Genomic DNA, 18,942 nt, shown 5'->3' on the forward strand with positions numbered 1-18,942 from the left:
TACAGATACCATTTAAAATGCGGCTACGCCTGAGAGTTGTTGGAAATCCAGCATGTGGAGAGGCCCTGCGAGCGGTATTGCTGGGAGATTTAAACAGTTCGATGATGACTATGATGAACAACAAAATCAGGAAGACCCATAAAATTAGCGATGGAAATCTCCCCGATTTTTATCTTGAGTACGCCTGGAAATATTCACGCACTGATGATGATGGTGGCCAATCTTCGTTACCAGTGGAAGGAGCTACAGGGCCAATATACATTGTCAACCGCAACCATGTGGGATTTAAAATCAACGCCGAGGTAAATATTTATTTTCGTGATACAGAAACCGAGGAGAAGATTTTTGTCGCTACAGTTAGAGGTGAAACCGATGACGACAAGATTGTACAACAGGATATTAACCGTACAGATGATATGGATAAGAGAATATTTCGAGGCAAATCACATCCAAGAAAAGTTGAAACGGGAGAAGATCATGAACTGCAGAGAAGAGATGAAAGAGAAACGGTTCCAACTGCTTTTTCTCGGGGGTGGGAAAGGAAAAGCGAGCCTTTCCCTCCTCCTCAAAATATTGATAACACGAAAGTAATCTCTGCGAACATGCAAGTAAGGGATGATATGCGAGATAGAGGGGAGGAGTTGCTTATTCATGGTCCGGTTAAGGACGGTTACGATAATGACAATGATGAAGTTGACGCAAACGACAGGGACGAGGATGTGGTGTATGTTGATGTGCTTCGAAAGCTCAAAGCCTATGCGCACTTACAACTTCGTCAGATGAATCACTTTACTAACATCCTCCAGTTCTTCCTATTCTTCGTTTTGTACTGTACGATGTTGTATCGTCAAACAATGCCATTTGAAAGTTACGGAGTCCAGTCGTCAATTATTGGGATCTTACATCCAAAGGTGGGGTCAACACTAGATACGGGCTATGTGTATGATTGGTTAAGTCAAGAAGTTGTGAATCATATTTGGACGGATTCTGTATGTGGAGACAACGTTTGTCAAAGGCCGTATGAATTCCCGTCCTATGGAAGGTTCGGGTGTAAAGTAGACTGTGGAATTGCAACAAATTTGATACGGGTCTTGCTTCATATTCAAACAAAATTTGATCATTCACAAGCAATCGGTGCCCTCGAGCTTATGTCGCAAGCGAAATGGAACTTGTGTTTGAAAGATCCTGGTCGAAGTGAAAATGATATACCCCATCTTTGTTGGTATGATAAAGATCAGGAGTTCGACGAAGTGAACACGAATAAACTTGTTAATTTTGATGTAATTGAGGGCAATTGGTACGTCCACATCAAGGGAGATTATCTCGGTCTCGTTCAGGGTAAAATCTATCGAGTCGAAGAAAGCGGTGAATTATCGCTTGCACCGATATCACCCTCGTGGTCCACGTGCACAAAAAAGTCACTCTTCAAAAATGTTCGCTCGAGATTATCAACGAGTAAGAATGATAGTGACTTACCCGAAAGAAGAAAATCATACAGTTCACGGAACCAGCCAGGCAATGAAACCAGACGTCCAAATGACTACCACTATGACTATTATGACTACTACGGGGCTCCTCCCATGAATTACGACTATCCTCCAGACAGTACTTATGGAACTCCGCCTACCGATTACTCACAGTATGGGACACCTCCCACGAGTTACGACTATCCTCCTTGGAATGGTTATGGAACTCCTCCCAGCGGTGATTATGAATACGCACAGTATGGGACACCTCCCACGAGTTTCGACTATCCTCCTGACAGTACTTATGGAACTCCGCCGACCGATTACCCACAGTATGGGACACCTCCCACGAATTACGACTATCCTCCTTGGAATGGTTATGGAACTCCTCCCAGCGGTGATTATGAATACGCACAGTATGGGACACCTCCCACGAGTTACGACTATCCTCCTGACAGTACTTATGGAACTCCGCCGACCGATTACCCACAGTATGGGACACCTCCCACGAATTACGACTATCCTCCTTGGAATGGTTATGGAACTCCTCCCAGCGGTGATTTTTAGTACGCACAGTATGGGACACCTCCCACGAGTTACGACTATCCTCCTGACAGTACTTATGGAACTCCGCCGACCGATTACCCACAGTATGGGACACCTCCCACGAATTACAACTATCCTCCTATTGGTACTTATGTAGCTCCGCCGACCGATTTCCCACAGTATGGGACACCTCCCATAAATTACGACTATCCTCCTTGGAATGGTTACGGAACTCCTCCCAGCGATGATTATGAATACCCACAGTATGGGACACCTCCCACGAATTACGACTATCCTCCTTGGAATGGTTACGGAACTCCTCCCAGCAGTGATTATGAAAATGGAGCTGCTCCGCCGTACGATTACCCGCATTATGGCTATCCTCCTTGGAATTCTATGGAGGTTGAACTCTCGATAGAACTTTTGGGCTATTCTGTGGCAACGTTCTTGGATGAGGAAAAGGCCGCTTTTCTTGCAGGCTTGGCCTTTTATGTAGGTGTCGAAGTTGATCGGCTAACTATTGTAGATGTTTCTGACGTCGTCTTCAGTGGCACTTCGAATAAGGATGAAACTCCGCCGACCGATTACCCACAGTATGGGACACCTCCCACGAATTACGACTATCCTCCTTGGAATGATTACGGAACTCCTCCCAGCGGTGATTATGAATACCCACAGTATGGGACACCTCCCACGAATTACGACTATCCTCCTTGGAATGGTTACGGAACTCCTCCCAGCGGTGATTATGAATACCCACAGTATGGGACACCTCCCATGAATTACGACTATCCTCCTTGGAATGGTTACGGAACTCCTCCCAGTGGTGATTATGAATACCCACAGTATGGGACACCTCCCATGAATTACGACTATCCTCCTTGGAATGGTTACGGAACTCCTCCCAGCGGTGATTATGAGTACCCACAGTATGGGACACCTCCCATGAATTACGACTATCCTCCTTGGAATGGTTACGGAACTCCTCCCAGCGGTGATTATGAATACCCACAGTATGGGACACCTCCCACGAATTACGGCTATCGACGAAGATTAAGAGCCGAGACAAATGCTGTCAAAGTCGACTTTCAATTGAATATTGAATCGATTCCAGAGGAAGACTTAGCAACTTTTGAAGAAAAACTCGTGGACGAAGACTTGGCCCCCCTGATTGCAGCACTTAATGCACAAACCGCTTTGACTGTCACCGAAGTCAAAGTGCACCTGCATGGTTCTGGAACTCCTCCCAGCGGTGATTATGAAAATGGAGCTGCTCCACCGTACGATTACCCGCATTATGGCTATCCTCCTTGGAATGGTTACGGAACTCCTCCCAGCGATGATTATGAAAATGGAGCTGCTCCGCCGTACGATTACCCGCATTATGGCTATCCTCCTTGGAATGGTTACGGAACTCCTCCCAGCGGTGATTATGAAAATGGAGCTGCTCCGCCGTACGATTACCCGCATTATGGGTATCCTCCTTGGAATTCTATGGAGGTTGAACTCTCGATAGAACTTTTGGGCTATTCTGTGGCAACGTTCTTGGATGAGGAAAAGGCCGCTTTTCTTGCAGGCTTGGCCTTTTATGTAGGTGTCGAAGTTGATCGGCTAACTATTGTAGATGTTTCTGACGTCGTCTTCAGTGGCACTTCGAATAAGGATGAAACTCCGCCGACCGATTTCCCACAGTATGGGACACCTCCCATGAATTACGACTATCCTCCTTGGAATGGTTACGGAACTCCTCCCAGCGGTGATTATGAATACCCACAGTATGGGACACCTCCCATGAATTACGACTATCCTCCTTGGAATGGTTACGGAACTCCTCCCAGTGGTGATTATGAATACCCACAGTATGGGACACCTCCCATGAATTACGACTATCCTCCTTGGAATGGTTACGGAACTCCTCCCAGCGGTGATTATGAGTACCCACAGTATGGGACACCTCCCATGAATTACGGCTATCGACGAAGATTAAGAGCCGAGACAAATGCTGTCAAAGTCGACTTTCAATTGAATATTGAATCGATTCCAGAGGAAGACTTAGCAACTTTTCAAGAAAAACTTGTGGACGAAGACTTGGCCCCCCTGATTGCAGCACTTAATGCACAAACCGCTTTGACTGTCACCGAAGTCAAAGTGTCAACATTTGTCCTACGAATACCAAGTCCTCCTCCTCCTCCCTTTCCTCCTCCCCCTTCTCCCACTCCTCCCTTTCCTCCTCCCCCTCCTCCCCCTCCTCCCTTTCCTCCTCCCCCTCCTCCTCTTCCGTCACCCCCCCCTTCCCCACCGCCGAACCCACCTCCCCTCGTGCCAGCTGGAGACAACTCTGTCATTTACAGTATGATCTTTGAAATTTCGGATGTGAAATTACTGGAGATCGACGAACGTGGATTGTCAGCTGATGGGAGCACTCGACGCCAAGTTATCCGACGATCTTTGATTGAAGTCATTTCTGAAAAATTTGGCATCAGTAAAGATAATATTCGAGTGACAGAAATAAGAGCTGCGTCTTCAACGAGCCTCTTCTGTGAAGTCACTGCTGTAACAAGTCTTATGTTTGGAAGTGTTACTCAAACAATTATAAACATGTTCAAATACAATGACATTGCCTTGCTAAATACATTGAAAGGTTCGATGTCTGATTCTGGTTTAACTGCAGTGCGTGTGTACCAAGTTAAAGAGACTGTTCTTGCATCGCCACCGCCGGCCATTTTATCTCCGCCGCCGAGGAACATGCCCCCACCGTTTGCTCCTAGTCCACCGCCTCTTCCACCTCTGAAAGTCTTCGAGGAATACCCACCTTTACCAGCACCACCGCCGCTACCATCGCCTCCACCTCTCATCATTCCGCCTCCACTACCGCCACCACCGAGTCCCTCACCTCCACCTGATGATATTCCTCCAGTTATTACCCTCATTGGTTCGAAGCATGTGAACTTGGAGCAGCTCGAAACATACAAAGATTCCGGGGTAACATGCTCAGACGGCACAGATGGCACCATCTCAGTGATTACAGTGACCGGCATTGAGAGTATTAATACGGATCTTCCATCCGTAGAACCCTACGTCATTACGTTCGAGTGCTCTGATGTGCTCGGAAATAAAGCTACCGTCCAGAGAACTGTTCAAGTCAATTCTCCTTGCCCTGAATTTTCAAGGTTGTGCACAGAATTGGAACCAATGGTGTGCGCCTGGGTCGATCCAAATACCAAAGTCGCGTATTGTATTCCACCTACGGATGATGCTGATGTTGTTGAAGAAAAGTTTGTCGCCGAAGAGTACGTGCCGCCGGAGAACATGTATAAACCAGTATTGACACTTTTGGAAGGCACTTATACTTCTGAACTTGGCAAAGTTGAGCAAACCAACGCGAATGGCGAACTGGAAACTATTCTAATCATGCGCACGTACGTTGAACAATTCGATGTGTACGTTGATCCAGGAGTATTAGCATGGGATAACGAAGACGGCAATCTCACGACGTCGGTCCGAAGCGCGGGTAAAGGTCTTGTGAATACCGACGTGCTGGTTTCGCGTCCATTTACTATTAAGTACAGCGTAGATGATTTAGATGCGTTCAACCCGAAGAGTGCGACGGAGGTGCGTCGACAGGTGTTTGTTTTGAACCCGTGTAGGGGAACGCTTCATGAAGATGGAGTAACTGAAGAAATTGCTTGCTCGAAGGACGCTTCTGGGACCGTTAGTTGTAGTCGAAATGGCATTTGTGGTTTAGATATCGTGATCGAAGAAGCATTCATTGTGAAAGCACCTGAACCACCAAATATCACGCTTCTTGGTCCAAAAAGAATCGAGATCAACCAATACGAAGTGTACAAAGTTTGCGGTGATCTAAAGCTTGCAGGAGAATCTTGCGATGATGGAGCGAGAGCAGTAGGTGAGTTCGACGGTCCAATCTCAGTCGCAAATAACCCGGATCAAATATTTGCGTGCGGTTTGACCTTCGCCACAAGAGGAGTATCTGGGTGCAGTATTGATACTCATGTTGCAGATACGTACGATATCACATTCTATGCGATGGATTCTTCCGGTTTACAATCCGAGACTGTCACGAGGAAGCTGGTCGTTATTCCATCGTGTCCGCCGGGAGAAGTGGCGTGCAAAAATACACCCTGTTCTGTAGATGGAGTTTGCTTAGAGGATGTTGAGCTGGAAAGTTTTTTCGACATTGAGGAAGATGAAGTAGCAGATCTTCCAGTCGCCACCTTGAAAACGTATGAAGGATATGGTGAAGTAATACAGATCAAGCAATACTCTCCGTACTATAAATGCGATGCCGATCAGATTCCAACAGCTGAAGTCCCTTGCGAACCTGGGATTTTGGTAACGCAACCCCAAGATGGTTATGCAGATCCAATTGATATTTCAGAATTTGCTCTGTCCTGTCCGCCTCCTGACTGCTTAGGCTTTATTCCTGCCTGCCCGGCCCATTACTTTAAGAATAAAGGAGTTATTGGTTGCCCAATCAATGTGAACGCGAAACCGGGTACTACGTTTGATATGGAATTTATTGTTTTAGAGCAAAATGTTCAATTTCCGAGGCAAGTCTCTGTGAAACGCACAATTGTTATCAGCGAGCCGTGTGGTACGGGCCAGAATCTCTGTATCGTCAATGGCGTGCGGCAGTGCAGCGAGTTGGAATGCGACGTGCTTCTCAAGTTATCCGAGTCAGTTGTTCAAGAAGATACGGCGCCACCAGTCATTCATGTCGTGGGAAATGTTTCTTACGAAGTCACATATGGTGAGACGGACGACACAATCTTTTTGAATGCCTGCGCGTCGGACTCGGATCGCTCGAACTGTTTGATGTATGCAATTGATGAGGAAGACGGAGACGTGTCGAGTTCGATTTTATCATCACAGAATGTTGATTTGAGCACTGGAGCGTGCGGCATAAGCGACGTCACTCGAGGCTCCTGCATACCTGGAACGTATTCGTACACTTACACCGCTTCTGATTCTAATTTAAATGAGGCGAGCGTGGAGATCATCGTAGAGATTGTAGAATTGGGTAAGATGAATACTACAATTACTGTTGGACCGTACTATAGTTTAGATTCCGCGAACGTCGCCGCCGGCAACTATTTGAAAGATGGAAGCAATGCGCGAGCGGCGATTGAAGCCGGTCTCGCTCAAACGCTTGTTTCATCTGGCGCGGGATCTTTTGAAGCGTCGGATGTATCAGTAGTTTACACGGCGGTAACACGCTCGTCAAAAAGTACGTGGTCTATTTATATCACCTGTGAGATTTACATTTCAACTGGGAAGGTGTCTTCGTCCAGTACTGCAAAGAAACGTCGCCGCATCTTGTTGGAAGAAGAAAGTGATGCTTCTGCAATTGACGGCGCATTATCCTCGATCGAAGCATCCCTAACTGCGGCGGCTTCTAGTGGGACGCTAGGATCGTCTTTAGAGGCAGCTTCGAGCGCGGCTGGCGTCGAGTCCGTACTGGTATCGCCAGAAGTGATGACGACGAAAGTTGCCGTGACAAAGACTGTTGATTTGGAAGCTTCCAAACTGACTGCCGTGAAGGCGACGGTTGAAAGCATCTCAGCTCGCCTTTCCGCGCTAAGCACTTCAGTTAGACGCGTACAAACGAATATCAACAATGATATCGATTTTGAAGGTTACTTGACATTCAATGAAAAGGCCTGGGATACTTCAATGGAGGCGAGTTTAGAAGAACATGCAGAGTTGACGGCGTACGCGAGTGAAGCTTTTCAATTACTTAATGCCACTGTTAGCGCGCAAACTTCAAATAACGACGTGTTGATTACGCTTCAAGAAAGAGCTGTGGAGTTGAAGAATGCACTTGAATCCACTCTTGAGACATTGAATGCGATGGATTCTGGAGAAGACGGGACTGGCTCTGAAACCGCATGCGAAAATATTAATTCTTGTGCATGTCCAAAGCGCGATAAAGGCGAACTTCTCGTTTTTTTCAACGCAACGAACGTATTCACCTACATACCAGACGATTTTCCTGCATCGCCTCCACCACCCCCTCCTCCTTCTCCACCGCCCTATCCACCTGACGTGCCGACGGGATGTGCGCCGGAATATGTTATGGCCTACGGCGGCTGTGCAAGCGCCAAAGACCAGAAAGTGAAAGCTAGACGACTCTTGAGAGATTTGAAATACTCCAAAACAGACTCCGTTAATGGTGTTGTAGATGGTGACATTATGACGACGGGTAATTCTGGCAAGTTCTATTTCGGCTACGATGTTGAGTATAAGGTCAAGAATGAAGTTGAGAAGAAAGTTACGTACGTTCCAGAGAGAAAAGTTCTTGGGAAAAATACTTTGATTGGGGGTGTTTTGATTACGCAGCATCGCACCAAACTAATGTATGGGTCTCAGTGCTCAAATCGATTCCCGACTTTGACTGCCACTTGCCGAGACTTCAATCAACCGAGCGTGGATCCATTCGGAGTTGATCCCGTCTTCTCTAGGTCTTCCAGCCTTTTCGGTGGTGTGGACTTGGAGAACAATATTGGAAAATATTACAACATTTCGGAGCTTCCACTTTCAGGTGTCCCGAATGGTTTCAGCGTTCGCTCTTCTGATTTGGAACAGGGCCGGAATGGCTTCTCTGTATTCATCGATATAATGTCGAGTAATAAGCAAGCGAATCGGATAGTTTCGTACATGCGGGAAGGGAACTTCATCGATACTTCGACCAAGTCTATAGTTGTGAAATTTGCAACATTCAATCCATTGTTAGTAAGATTCACAAATACGGAAGTTCAGTTCGAATATTCGAAAGGCGGCAGCGTGGAAGTGAAACCCAAGTCGCGCGTCCTTATCATGGGGGCGTACGAAGGCATAGCGGGCTCCCTTCTACTTGCCGTGGAAATTGTCGTGTTGTGTTGGATTATTTACACTGCGCGCGCTGCATTGGCAGATTCTCTGATACTAAGGCGCTCGGAAGATGTCGCAGTCATGCGAACTATGCAACCCAAAAAAGTTGTTTCTACGACCTCGATAATCATCGAAGTAATAATTCTCTTGCTTCAATTGAGTGCGTTCGTCGTATGGTGGATTCATCAAGGTGTGTATGCGTACAGATTCTCACCTTCGCTACGTTACGATGTGTATAACTCTGTAGGCGAGCCCAACTCTAATTTCTTGTTGCCTTTTAAAGATCAAACCGGAAACGAAATTTCGAATGGGGGAGTAGTAAATGGGACATATCGAGTTCCTGAAACTCCTAGATATGGCTGGGAGTTACCAGAGGACGACAGTGGATACGTATCTTTACTCGAAATGTATCAGGACCTTGATATTATGACAACGCTGAGCGTTACGTACAACACAATCACTGGCATTGTTCTAATATTGCTCTTTATTCGATTTCTTTTACTATTGAAATTTCAGCCTCGCTTAGCCATCATCACGAAAGTGTTAGAGCGAGCGAGCGTAGATGTGGCTCACTTTCTGATGATTTATTTTGTGCTTCTTGCAATGGCGGCGACCTTGGGAAATGCCATGTTTGGAGCATCGATTGAGTGTGTATCTTCTGTGCCTCGGGCTTTTGAACTGTTGTTTCTTTTGCTCATTGGAGCGACGTCTTTTACGGAGTTTGATCCAGAGGGACAAGCTGGAAATGCAATGGATACATTCTTCTTGGTTTTCTACTGCGGCTTGATTCCGATAATTTTCCAATGGATATTATTTGAGTTCTTCTTAGCAATTATGGGTGATGCTTTTGGAGAGGAGAAAGAAATTTTACATGACATCGAAGCCACCGGAGATACGCTGGGAAACGATTTCACGAAGCTCACAGAATATAAAGTAATGACGCTTAAAAAAAAATGGCCAAAATTTGAAGACGTGATTGATTTATTGAATGAAGCGTTGGAGATTCAACGTAGTGAAGGGGTTACTATGAAAGAGGAGGACCCCTGTGATGTCTCAGTCGGTTTGGACGAGAATTTAGAAGAGGGTGATTTTGAAACAAATCTTGCAATTGTCACTCACGTGGTCGAGAAACAATTTACACCTGAGGAGCAACTGCTTTCAACCAGTTCTGATATGCGAAGGTATGAACCGACACTTATAGCCACGTCTCTTATAAAGAATAAACCTAAAGTGGAAGACATTCACAGAGATTTGAATCGAAACAAAGAAATAATCCAACGCATGAAGTTAAACATATTTCGTCAATTTCAAAAATTGGTACATGAATCGCGTGATGAAATGAAATTATATGCTCACCATCAAGAAATATTGGCAAAACGTTCCGAAACCAATGGTACTCGATGGAAGGGAATCAAAGAACTCGCCGAGGATATTGAAATTGCGTTACAAGATGTAACGAAGGAAACTTTCGATAAACATAACATTAAGTCCAAGGTGAGAGAACTTCAAGCCATGCGAAGAGAAGCAGAAAATGCATACGAGAAAAAATGGAAGGAGGCCATTGAAAAGGTGAAAAGGTACAGAAGTGCTCCTCAAAAATCGGTATATGTTGCAACTCGAGCGCTTCTGCGTTCCAAATCGAAAGGCTTGAAAATCCAGCAAGCGCTCAAATTCCAAAAGTTGTTTTCTCAACATGGGTCGAAGTCATCAAATCGCCGTCACAGGGAGAAACAAATCGAAGAGAGCAAAGATATTGAGGCTGAAATGAGTGCCTTGCGCGCTCTTTTAAATAAGAACCAGAGATGATCTAGTCAAAGTCCACGTGCTGTTGAACGTTGTGATGTAGAGCACAGACATTTTTTATTTATATATAAATAATCACACGTACTATAGTATGATACTACTGATCGAACAAAGTAGTAAACGAACTAGCAAACTAAGCTACACTTGAAACATTTTTCTCGCCATAGTTTTGGTTCACCGTCCTCATATTCTTTTCGTCGTGTGTGTGTCTTTTCGACAAAATGAAATCTTTACCCGACTAAATATCTTCACTTTGTTGTCGTTGTTGTTGTCGTTTGTGATTGTGTGTTGTGTTTTTTGTTTCATCAAAAAGTAAATAAAAAAGTGAAACGAGAGAGATGAGAGGGAATTCTCTCGAAAAAATATATATGGTTATCCCCTGGGACCCCCAGTTCAAAGGCTCACCTCTTTTTTCAATAAAATAAATTTTTCAATAATTCGCCAGAAAAAAGACCATCTACAGACTCTACAAACTATTCTCCATAGAATAGGACCGTTCGTATCCATTCTCGCGCGCTCCTCTGCGCGCACTCATACCCCATCACAAAACTGCTACGGTTTGAATAAAATTGCTGACGGTTTGAACACCCAGTTCTAAGGCGAATTTTTGAAAAATTTATTTTTATTGAAAAAAGAGGGGGGAGGATTTTCTTGAACTGGGCGTCACAGGGGATATGTAATAGAGGACAGATCAGGAAAAATTAGAAAATTAGTACTTCTGTCTTTGTAACGAAACAACTTACACCACAACTCACTTTTCAAGCGCGTACTACCACACTTCAAAACAAGTACTCGTACCTAAACGCGGGAAAAAGGAGTATCAATACTTCATCTACTTCATTAATCATCTTAATCAACGGAAGTCGCCTTCGGCAGTACTCGTAAGTAAAGAAATAGAAACCGATTTTTTTCGTCGTCGTTTTTCCCGAAGTCGCAAAAAGTTCCCGAAGTTGCGGACCTTAGTATAGTTTGCACGTGTCCCAATTTGTAATGTCGCCGTTGAATTTTCTTCTATTAGAAAATGCTTTTAATTTTTCGTTTGAGGCTTGTCTTTCTTTCGTCCGAAAGACGCCATTATTGACGCTCACAGCACGAAACCAATTCTTATAGAGATACAGAGGAAGGATTTAGCGATGATGACGACGACGTTGATGACATCACTTTCTCTCATCGCGACTGCTTTCGCAGACAAGAATTTGCTCGCGTCTTCGTCAACAACAAATACCGGACGACCAAAAAAAATCTTGACGTTTATGATTTCACCAGGACGAACGAGTACGAGAAGCATGTGCTTGCTTTTCAATAAATATCTGCACCAGCGATGCGCACATAACCTGTTCGGGGAAGCCCGAGTGGAAGATGTGGAATCGTTCGTTGAGGGGATTACTCAAAATTATCATCCAACGACGACGACGACGACGCGTAAGAAGGCGCGATTTGAAAGTGCTCTCGATGAAGCCATCGAGAGAAAAGGCTTGACATTTTTCACGGACGTACCATTTTTTATGCCAGGGATGCCGTGCCGATTGCTCGTGGAGTACCCTGAGGCACGATTTCTTTACATACACCGCGATAGGATGGAGCATTTTGATTCCGTGCTTCGCATGCATTGTAAATGGGACGCGCCGATTAACTGTCTAAATGCGAATAATAAGGCGTTGCGAGAACTATCGTGGGGTTCGTATTTTCAAACGTTTTGTGATGAACACTCGAAAATTTGCGGAGAGAAAGGCGATGAAGTTCAGAAGAATAATCTGACCTCACTGATGTCATCGATTTGGTTGGCACATTTGGAAGATTATGAGCAATCGGTGAGAGAATGTATCCCAACTTCTAAATTGCTTAACATATCACTTGGTTGGTACAACGAGACGAGCGAGACGAAGCTCTTCCAAACTTTTTTTGAACTTCCAGAAGACAATAATGATTCGCTGGCATTGCATTTTTCGCGCCTCCATATAAATGATGATTTGATGCCCAGAAGACGGCAGCGGATGTTTAACAAGTGGCGTCCTCTCATTATGCTCACCGGTCCCGAACAAAGCTCAACGTTAGTTTCTGGCGCGATGCGAAAAGCGTTAAACGAGACGTTTGAAGTAGGCATAAAAAAGATTTGTCCAAAGGAACTCATAAATCCAGCGTGCCAAACGAGTAATCATCGAGCGGAGTTGTACGCTAAATGTATCCCATCTCTCTACAGGCAAAAAGCAGAAATGTGGAATACGTGCTCGTCCTCTGATTTAGAAAACGTGTTCCACGAAGCACAAAATCTAGGAAGTTGGAAATTTACAAAAGATGTACACTTGAACGGATGGCATTTGAAGACTTTGTATAAAAGGGGGCATCCTTTGTTCGTCGTTTTCCGTAAACCAGAACATACGTTTCCCGCATCAAGGGATCGAGGGGGAGGGGGGATTCATTTTGCTTTTTGGCGATCGTTGATATCTACTACACCTGAAAGTGTACGAATGCTTCCCGCGGGCGCAGATCTTCTCAGACTTCGAAATTACGCAAAATATGTGTTCGACGCCATCGTGAAACAACGAGATCACCATATCTTTGCCGGTACAACAGGTATTAGAGGGATACAAGAGTGCTTGGGCCATTTCTTCCATTTCTGGCATCTCATAACAGTAGCGAAGAGTTTAAACGTCCCAGTGTTTTCTGTTGAATCTTTGTTGCTGTCCAACTCTAGAGATGAGGCTCTCATAGTACTGAAGGCTTCTGGCGCGTGCACTTCGTTATCAATTGGTAGCGCTGAAATGTGTGAAGCATTTGTAGATAATCTCAGAGAAATGCAAAGTGTGCCTACTTGGATGCACGTGAATGTTACAGAAATATTCAAAGACGCATCGTCGTTTTCGTCGGTTTCTTTAATGCTCGATCGAGAGAAAAAGTACTACGAACACACGAAGTGTGCCCCGGTTCTTAGTACATTAACGTCTTGGTGTCGCGATAATATAAAAAATTGCGCAACCGTTTCCGACGTATATAGCGGGGCAACCGTCGGAACAACTCTGGATTACCTGTCGCCGTTGAAACAAGGTGGGGTGACTAATATTGACGAGATATTTAACAGAACGTTTTCGCCGCGAGGCTTGCTTCTTCCCGGCGGCGAAGAAAAAAGGACAACTGAAGCGAAAAGGCTCCAGGACTCTGTCGTATACGCGGCGGTGATTATGGGCGCATTCTTCACGCTCGCCGGGCTCGTTCGCTTCTTTAGGAGTCGGAAATCTCTAGAGGTAGTACAAGTCATTTAGCAAAATCATCAGTTTTACAAAATAGAGTTTATTATATGTATATATAAGCTGCTGCTAGCCAAGTAATAGCATTTTTACGGATATGCACCATTTTTTAAGAACACTTTTTAAGAACACAATAAAGAATTTATCAGGAGATTATACAGAGGTAATGGTTTCTTCTAATTTAGAACCAGGACTCTGACTAAGTTCCTCTGTAAATAATATGAGGATAAAGAAAGTTGTGCTTCCTTGCAACAGATGACTTGTGAGTTTGAGAGTTTCTGAGTTATTACTAACTTATCATAGAGTGAAAATATGAGTTTATCCCCTGGAGCTCCTCCCGCCCCAGTCCGACTTCCAGGCAAAATTTTTTTGAGGAAAAATTTTCACCCTTTCAGTGGTGCCCATTTGTAAGAGTCACAACCCTAACAGCCACGACACCGTTTTCACCATTATCCCCACCGGTCCAGTCCACTGAAAGAGTCCACTGAAAGGGTGAAAATTTTTCCTCAAAAAAATTTTGCCCTGGAAGTCGGACTGGGGCGGGAGGAGCTCCAGGGGATACTGCCTTTCTGCGTATATTGAATCGTTTAAAATCAAATGATCCTTCATTTACATCATGAAGAAAGCATAACACTACTAATATTGTACAGGACGCGATCACTTAAACGTAACTGACGAACATTTTTAGTCTCGTGTTGACATTTTCGACTAAAACAACCAATAGAATTCGTTTTTGTGATAAATTTTTCGTAGCAATCCTCAACGATATTAGAGTTACATTCTATCACAGCACTTTCTCCAACATGAACTAAAAACCATCGATTACGAATAGAATGCCTGATGTAATTGTTAAATCCTCGAGTGTTGTAAAATCCAGGAATGACTTCAATTATCAACGTTTCTGGATAAGTTGCAAAAAATGTCGCAAATTGCGCCCCGTGCGGAGAAATTATCGCCTTGTAAGGTCTAGACACCGTGCAAAACTGTACGCATGCGTTTTGATCATCGATAAACTTGTTTTGAACTTTATATCTTTTTAAATTTTTCAATAAAGAATCGTTTTTTTTTGTTCCTGATTTTTCACGAGTCAGCAGATTCTCCAATCTTTCAATATCTGCATCTATAATTCTCCTCGTTTTTTTTCTGTTATAGACTAAAACAGTTTTAGAGAAATCAATCACTTCCTCCTCTCTCAATGAACAATTACAAATTTCCAGAATTTTTTCACTCAAATTATACATCTTGGAATAGCTTTTTTCAAAACCGCCGTCTGCGAAGATCTCATGATTTACGACAATCTCAGTTGAAGACTTCGTGCTAGAACCATACCTGTGTTCGTTTTCAAAGTAAAAACTACAGTCATACAGCTTTGACAACGCGCTAAGAGTGAGGCGGACATAAGGACTTTGCTTTAACCGCATTTGTATAAAAAATACTTTATTTCTCAGTTTGAGGAAATTTTGCTTCTCTTTCGAAACTTGAAGTCGTATGATGGCAACTCTATTCTGTAGCGTTCGCGCGTTAACGTCTGCTTCGCCTTGTAAATTATGCGCAATAATTTCATTTATTTGACTCACAGCGAGCATCCAGTGATTTATATTAGCTCGACTCACATATTCACTCTGATAAATTGTAAATACCATGGCACTACTTTGTTTCTTACCAGAGCGGGAAATAGCATAAAAATATATCACAACAACAGATGACATACACAGTAAAAGCACACAAAAAGGCGACTTCCATTTTTTAAATTTTCGTCGTCCTCCGAACCCGTTGTGGACTTTTCCCGCTGCCGCTGGTTGTTCAGACATCTTCCCGGAGACGCATGAGTGAAGTGAATCAATCGCCTTTCTTTTACTTATAAAGTAGCGCAACTACTGCTGTAATATTTTTTCAGTCATTTGATTATTAGCACAAATACTGTGTCATCAGTTTTCCGATTTACACCTTTTTACTTCATCCCAATCAAACGCCTTTCGTATAATATATTATTCGTGTAAGGATCAAGGCGATACAATCTTGGCACGCATCGTGAATAAATCAACAGCCCTTCTTGCGTAGAACGCACGTAGTTGCTTTTCACCTTTTCGGATTTACCTGATGAGAGTTTGATGATGGTTTTTTATTTTATTTTGACTCGTTGCTCTTTTGACGCTTTTTGGTGCGACGCTCTGGCGCTTTCGTTCAAGAACACGGGGACAGACTGAACTCACGCGTCCAAGAACAAAAAAGAAAAAATTCTTCTGCTCACACTCACACACACCGACGACGCACGAGTTTCGTCGTTCTCGCAAACCCAAACAAATCTCTCACACACAGCTCAACATAAAAAGGAGGGCTCTGCGCAGATATAGTTCTTTGCAAAGAAAAAAAAAGAAGAGCGAATGATGAGTATCGGTACAAGATGCGTGCTAATGAGGGTCGCAGCTTACGAATGTCTACACCTTGCCGCTGTTTAATCTTTGTTAAAAAGGAAAGAGAAGAAAATGATGATTGAACAACAACACTCTGCAAAAAATGAGATTCCCTTATTTCGAGTTTTCATCGCTCCAAACGCGACTGAAATCACGGGGAAAACGTTACACTCTGGATACATCACGCAAGGACCTAAAGTGGATGCATTTGAAAGGAAGTTTAAGGATTACTTGGAAAACCCGTACACTCTCGCTTTGAATTCAGCCACTTCCGCGCATCATCTCGCTTTACACTTATTGAAAAAACCAGCTGGACCAAATTGGCCGGGGTTACAGAAAGGCGATGAAATTTTAAGCACCGCATTGACATGCACAGCCACAAACTTTCCTATTTTAGCAAACGGGTTCAAGATTAAGTGGGTCGATGTGGATCCAGCAACGGGCAATATGGATGTGAGAGACTTACAAAGAAAAATTACGAAGAATACAAAAGTTATCGTTTTCGTCCACTGGGGCGGGACACCTGCGGACTTGGACGGAGTCAGAAAGGTACAAGACTATGCCGAAAGTATATTCGGATTTCGACCTGCGGTGATTGAAGACGCGGCGCACGCCATGGGCGCTGAGTATCATGGTATTAAAATTGGCGCTTTAGATAGAGGCAACATCGTGACGTTTTCCTTACAAGCCATCAAGCACATAACAACCTCAGACGGTGGATTGCTTTGTCTCCCAAGCGAAGAACTTTACGAAAGAGCTAAACTTTTACGCTGGTATGGTATCGACAGGAAAAAAAGAAACAATCATAAGAATAAAGATTTCCGTCTCGAATCCGACGTCAAAGAATACGGCTTTAAATTTCACATGAACGACTGGAACGCGAGCCTGGGATTGGCAAATTTTCCATTTCTGGGTAAAAATTTGGCAAGGCACAGAGCAAATGCACGCTTTTACGATGAGAATTTGAGAAATACAAACGGAATTAGACTGATTTATCCACCAAACGGCGCGTTGTCTTCGTATTGGGTGTATTCGTTATTCGTTGAAAATAATAAACCGGATTTCATGGAGTATATGAAAAATAAAGGCGTCTTTGTTTCTCAAGTGCACGCGCGAAATGATACGCACTCGGTGTGCGCGCCTTTTCGAGCTCATCTCCCAAACTTGGATGATGTTGAAAGAAAGCTTGTCGCTATCCCATGCGGTTGGTGGGTGACCAACGACCAAAGAGAATACATCGCGCATTCCATTCAATTTTTTTTTCGTCATCACGATAAAAAAAACTCCATTTCCATCTCACGAAAATGGACGATTTCGTATGGAGAGGAGACAACCAACAAAGTTTCTATACCGAGACACGTTTCTCGCCGAAAAATCATCATCACCGGCGGTTGCGGTTTTATTGGTCATCACGTCGTTGAGCACTTTTCGCGAACGACGGATTGCGATCTCGTGGTTATCGACAAGTTATCTTACGCCTCTCTCGGGTACGACCGCTTGAGAGATACCGGCGTGATTGACCGCGTGCAAGTTTTTGCGACAGACCTTGTGAATGGAATCCCCGAAGGTGTTGTTTACGAGCTCGGGAATCGAATTGAGTTTATCGTGCACATGGCGGCTGAAACACACGTCGATAATTCCATCAAAGATCCCGTTCCTTTTATTCGCAACAACGTGGAGAGCACGATTTCAATTCTCGAATATACGAGAAATTTACTCAAAAGTGGCTGCGATTTGAAGAGATTTTTTTATTTCAGCACGGATGAGGTTTACGGCCCGGCATTGGGTACGACAGTTTTTGACGAGTGGGACCGTCATAAACCAACAAATCCATATTCGGCCTCAAAATCAGCCGCCGAGAATATTTGCATTTCATACGAAAATACGTACAAAATTCCTCTCATGATTGTCAACGTCATGAACGCGTTCGGTGAAAGACAACATCCTGAAAAATTTATACCAAAGTGCATCCGCAAAATATTAGCTGGAGAAACGGTACACGTTCACAGTTATCCTGACAAGCGACGCGCAGGAACTCGATTTTATATCCACGCGAGAAATATCGCCGCGGCTGTTGGATTTTTGCTGGAAAAAGGCTCCGTAGGAGAGAAATATAACATTACTGGTGAAAAAGAAGTCGATAATTTAGAGTTGGCGACGTTTATCGCAAAAGTCTGTCAGAAACCATTGATTTATGAGATGGTTAATCATCATGCCGATCGCCCCGGTCACGATTTGCGCTACGGTTTATCAGGGGCTAAAATGGCAAAAATGGGTTGGGTACCTCCATATGGATTTGAGGCGTCTTTAACGAAGTCTATCAAGTGGACGCTACAGAATAGGCATTGGTTAGAGCTGAAGAGATGGGCAGAAGATCCAAACATTTACGAAGGAATTGCTCCGGAGGATATCGGGAAGGTGTTTGATCCAACCATATCCACGTCAAATACAAAGAAGGAACTAGCTTTGAAGAAGAAGAAGAACGAGAGGCTTTCGAAACTATAGATTAGAAACAAATTTAAAAAAAACGCCTTAGACTAATAATAAAAAATACCTCGTAATCGTAAACTGTAATTC

The 18,942-nt window shown here is 44.0% G+C and overlaps 4 protein-coding genes across 4 annotated transcripts; 3 read left to right on the plus strand and 1 right to left on the minus strand.

Moving 5' to 3' along the window:
• Positions 1–17: 17 nt before the first annotated feature.
• Bathy19g00110 (predicted protein) lies at positions 18–10,709 on the plus strand (the record flags this gene model as incomplete). Its single annotated transcript, XM_007508008.1, has 2 exons — positions 18–2,032; positions 2,063–10,709. 2 exons carry the CDS (start codon positions 18–20, stop codon positions 10,707–10,709), a joined length of 10,662 nt encoding a protein of 3,553 aa, XP_007508070.1.
• Positions 10,710–11,842: 1,133 nt separating this feature from the next.
• Bathy19g00120 (unknown protein) lies at positions 11,843–13,966 on the plus strand (the record flags this gene model as incomplete). Its single annotated transcript, XM_007508031.1, has 1 exon — positions 11,843–13,966. The coding sequence occupies one exon, from the start codon at positions 11,843–11,845 to the stop codon at positions 13,964–13,966; it is 2,124 nt and encodes a 707-aa protein (XP_007508093.1).
• A 599-nt stretch (positions 13,967–14,565) lies between these two features.
• On the minus strand, positions 14,566–15,762 carry Bathy19g00130 (unknown protein; the record flags this gene model as incomplete). The annotated part of the gene is made up of 1 exon (XM_007507990.1): positions 14,566–15,762. The coding sequence occupies one exon, from the start codon at positions 15,760–15,762 to the stop codon at positions 14,566–14,568; it is 1,197 nt and encodes a 398-aa protein (XP_007508052.1).
• Positions 15,763–16,437: 675 nt separating this feature from the next.
• Positions 16,438–18,870, plus strand: Bathy19g00140 (glucose dehydratase; the record flags this gene model as incomplete). The annotated part of the gene is made up of 1 exon (XM_007508019.1): positions 16,438–18,870. One exon carries the CDS (start codon positions 16,438–16,440, stop codon positions 18,868–18,870), a length of 2,433 nt encoding a protein of 810 aa, XP_007508081.1.
• Between the last annotated feature and the right edge of the window lie 72 nt (positions 18,871–18,942).

Source organism: Bathycoccus prasinos (genome assembly GCF_002220235.1).
Source record: "Bathycoccus prasinos genomic : Chromosome_19".
NCBI classification, from domain to species: Eukaryota; Viridiplantae; Chlorophyta; class Mamiellophyceae; order Mamiellales; family Bathycoccaceae; genus Bathycoccus; species Bathycoccus prasinos.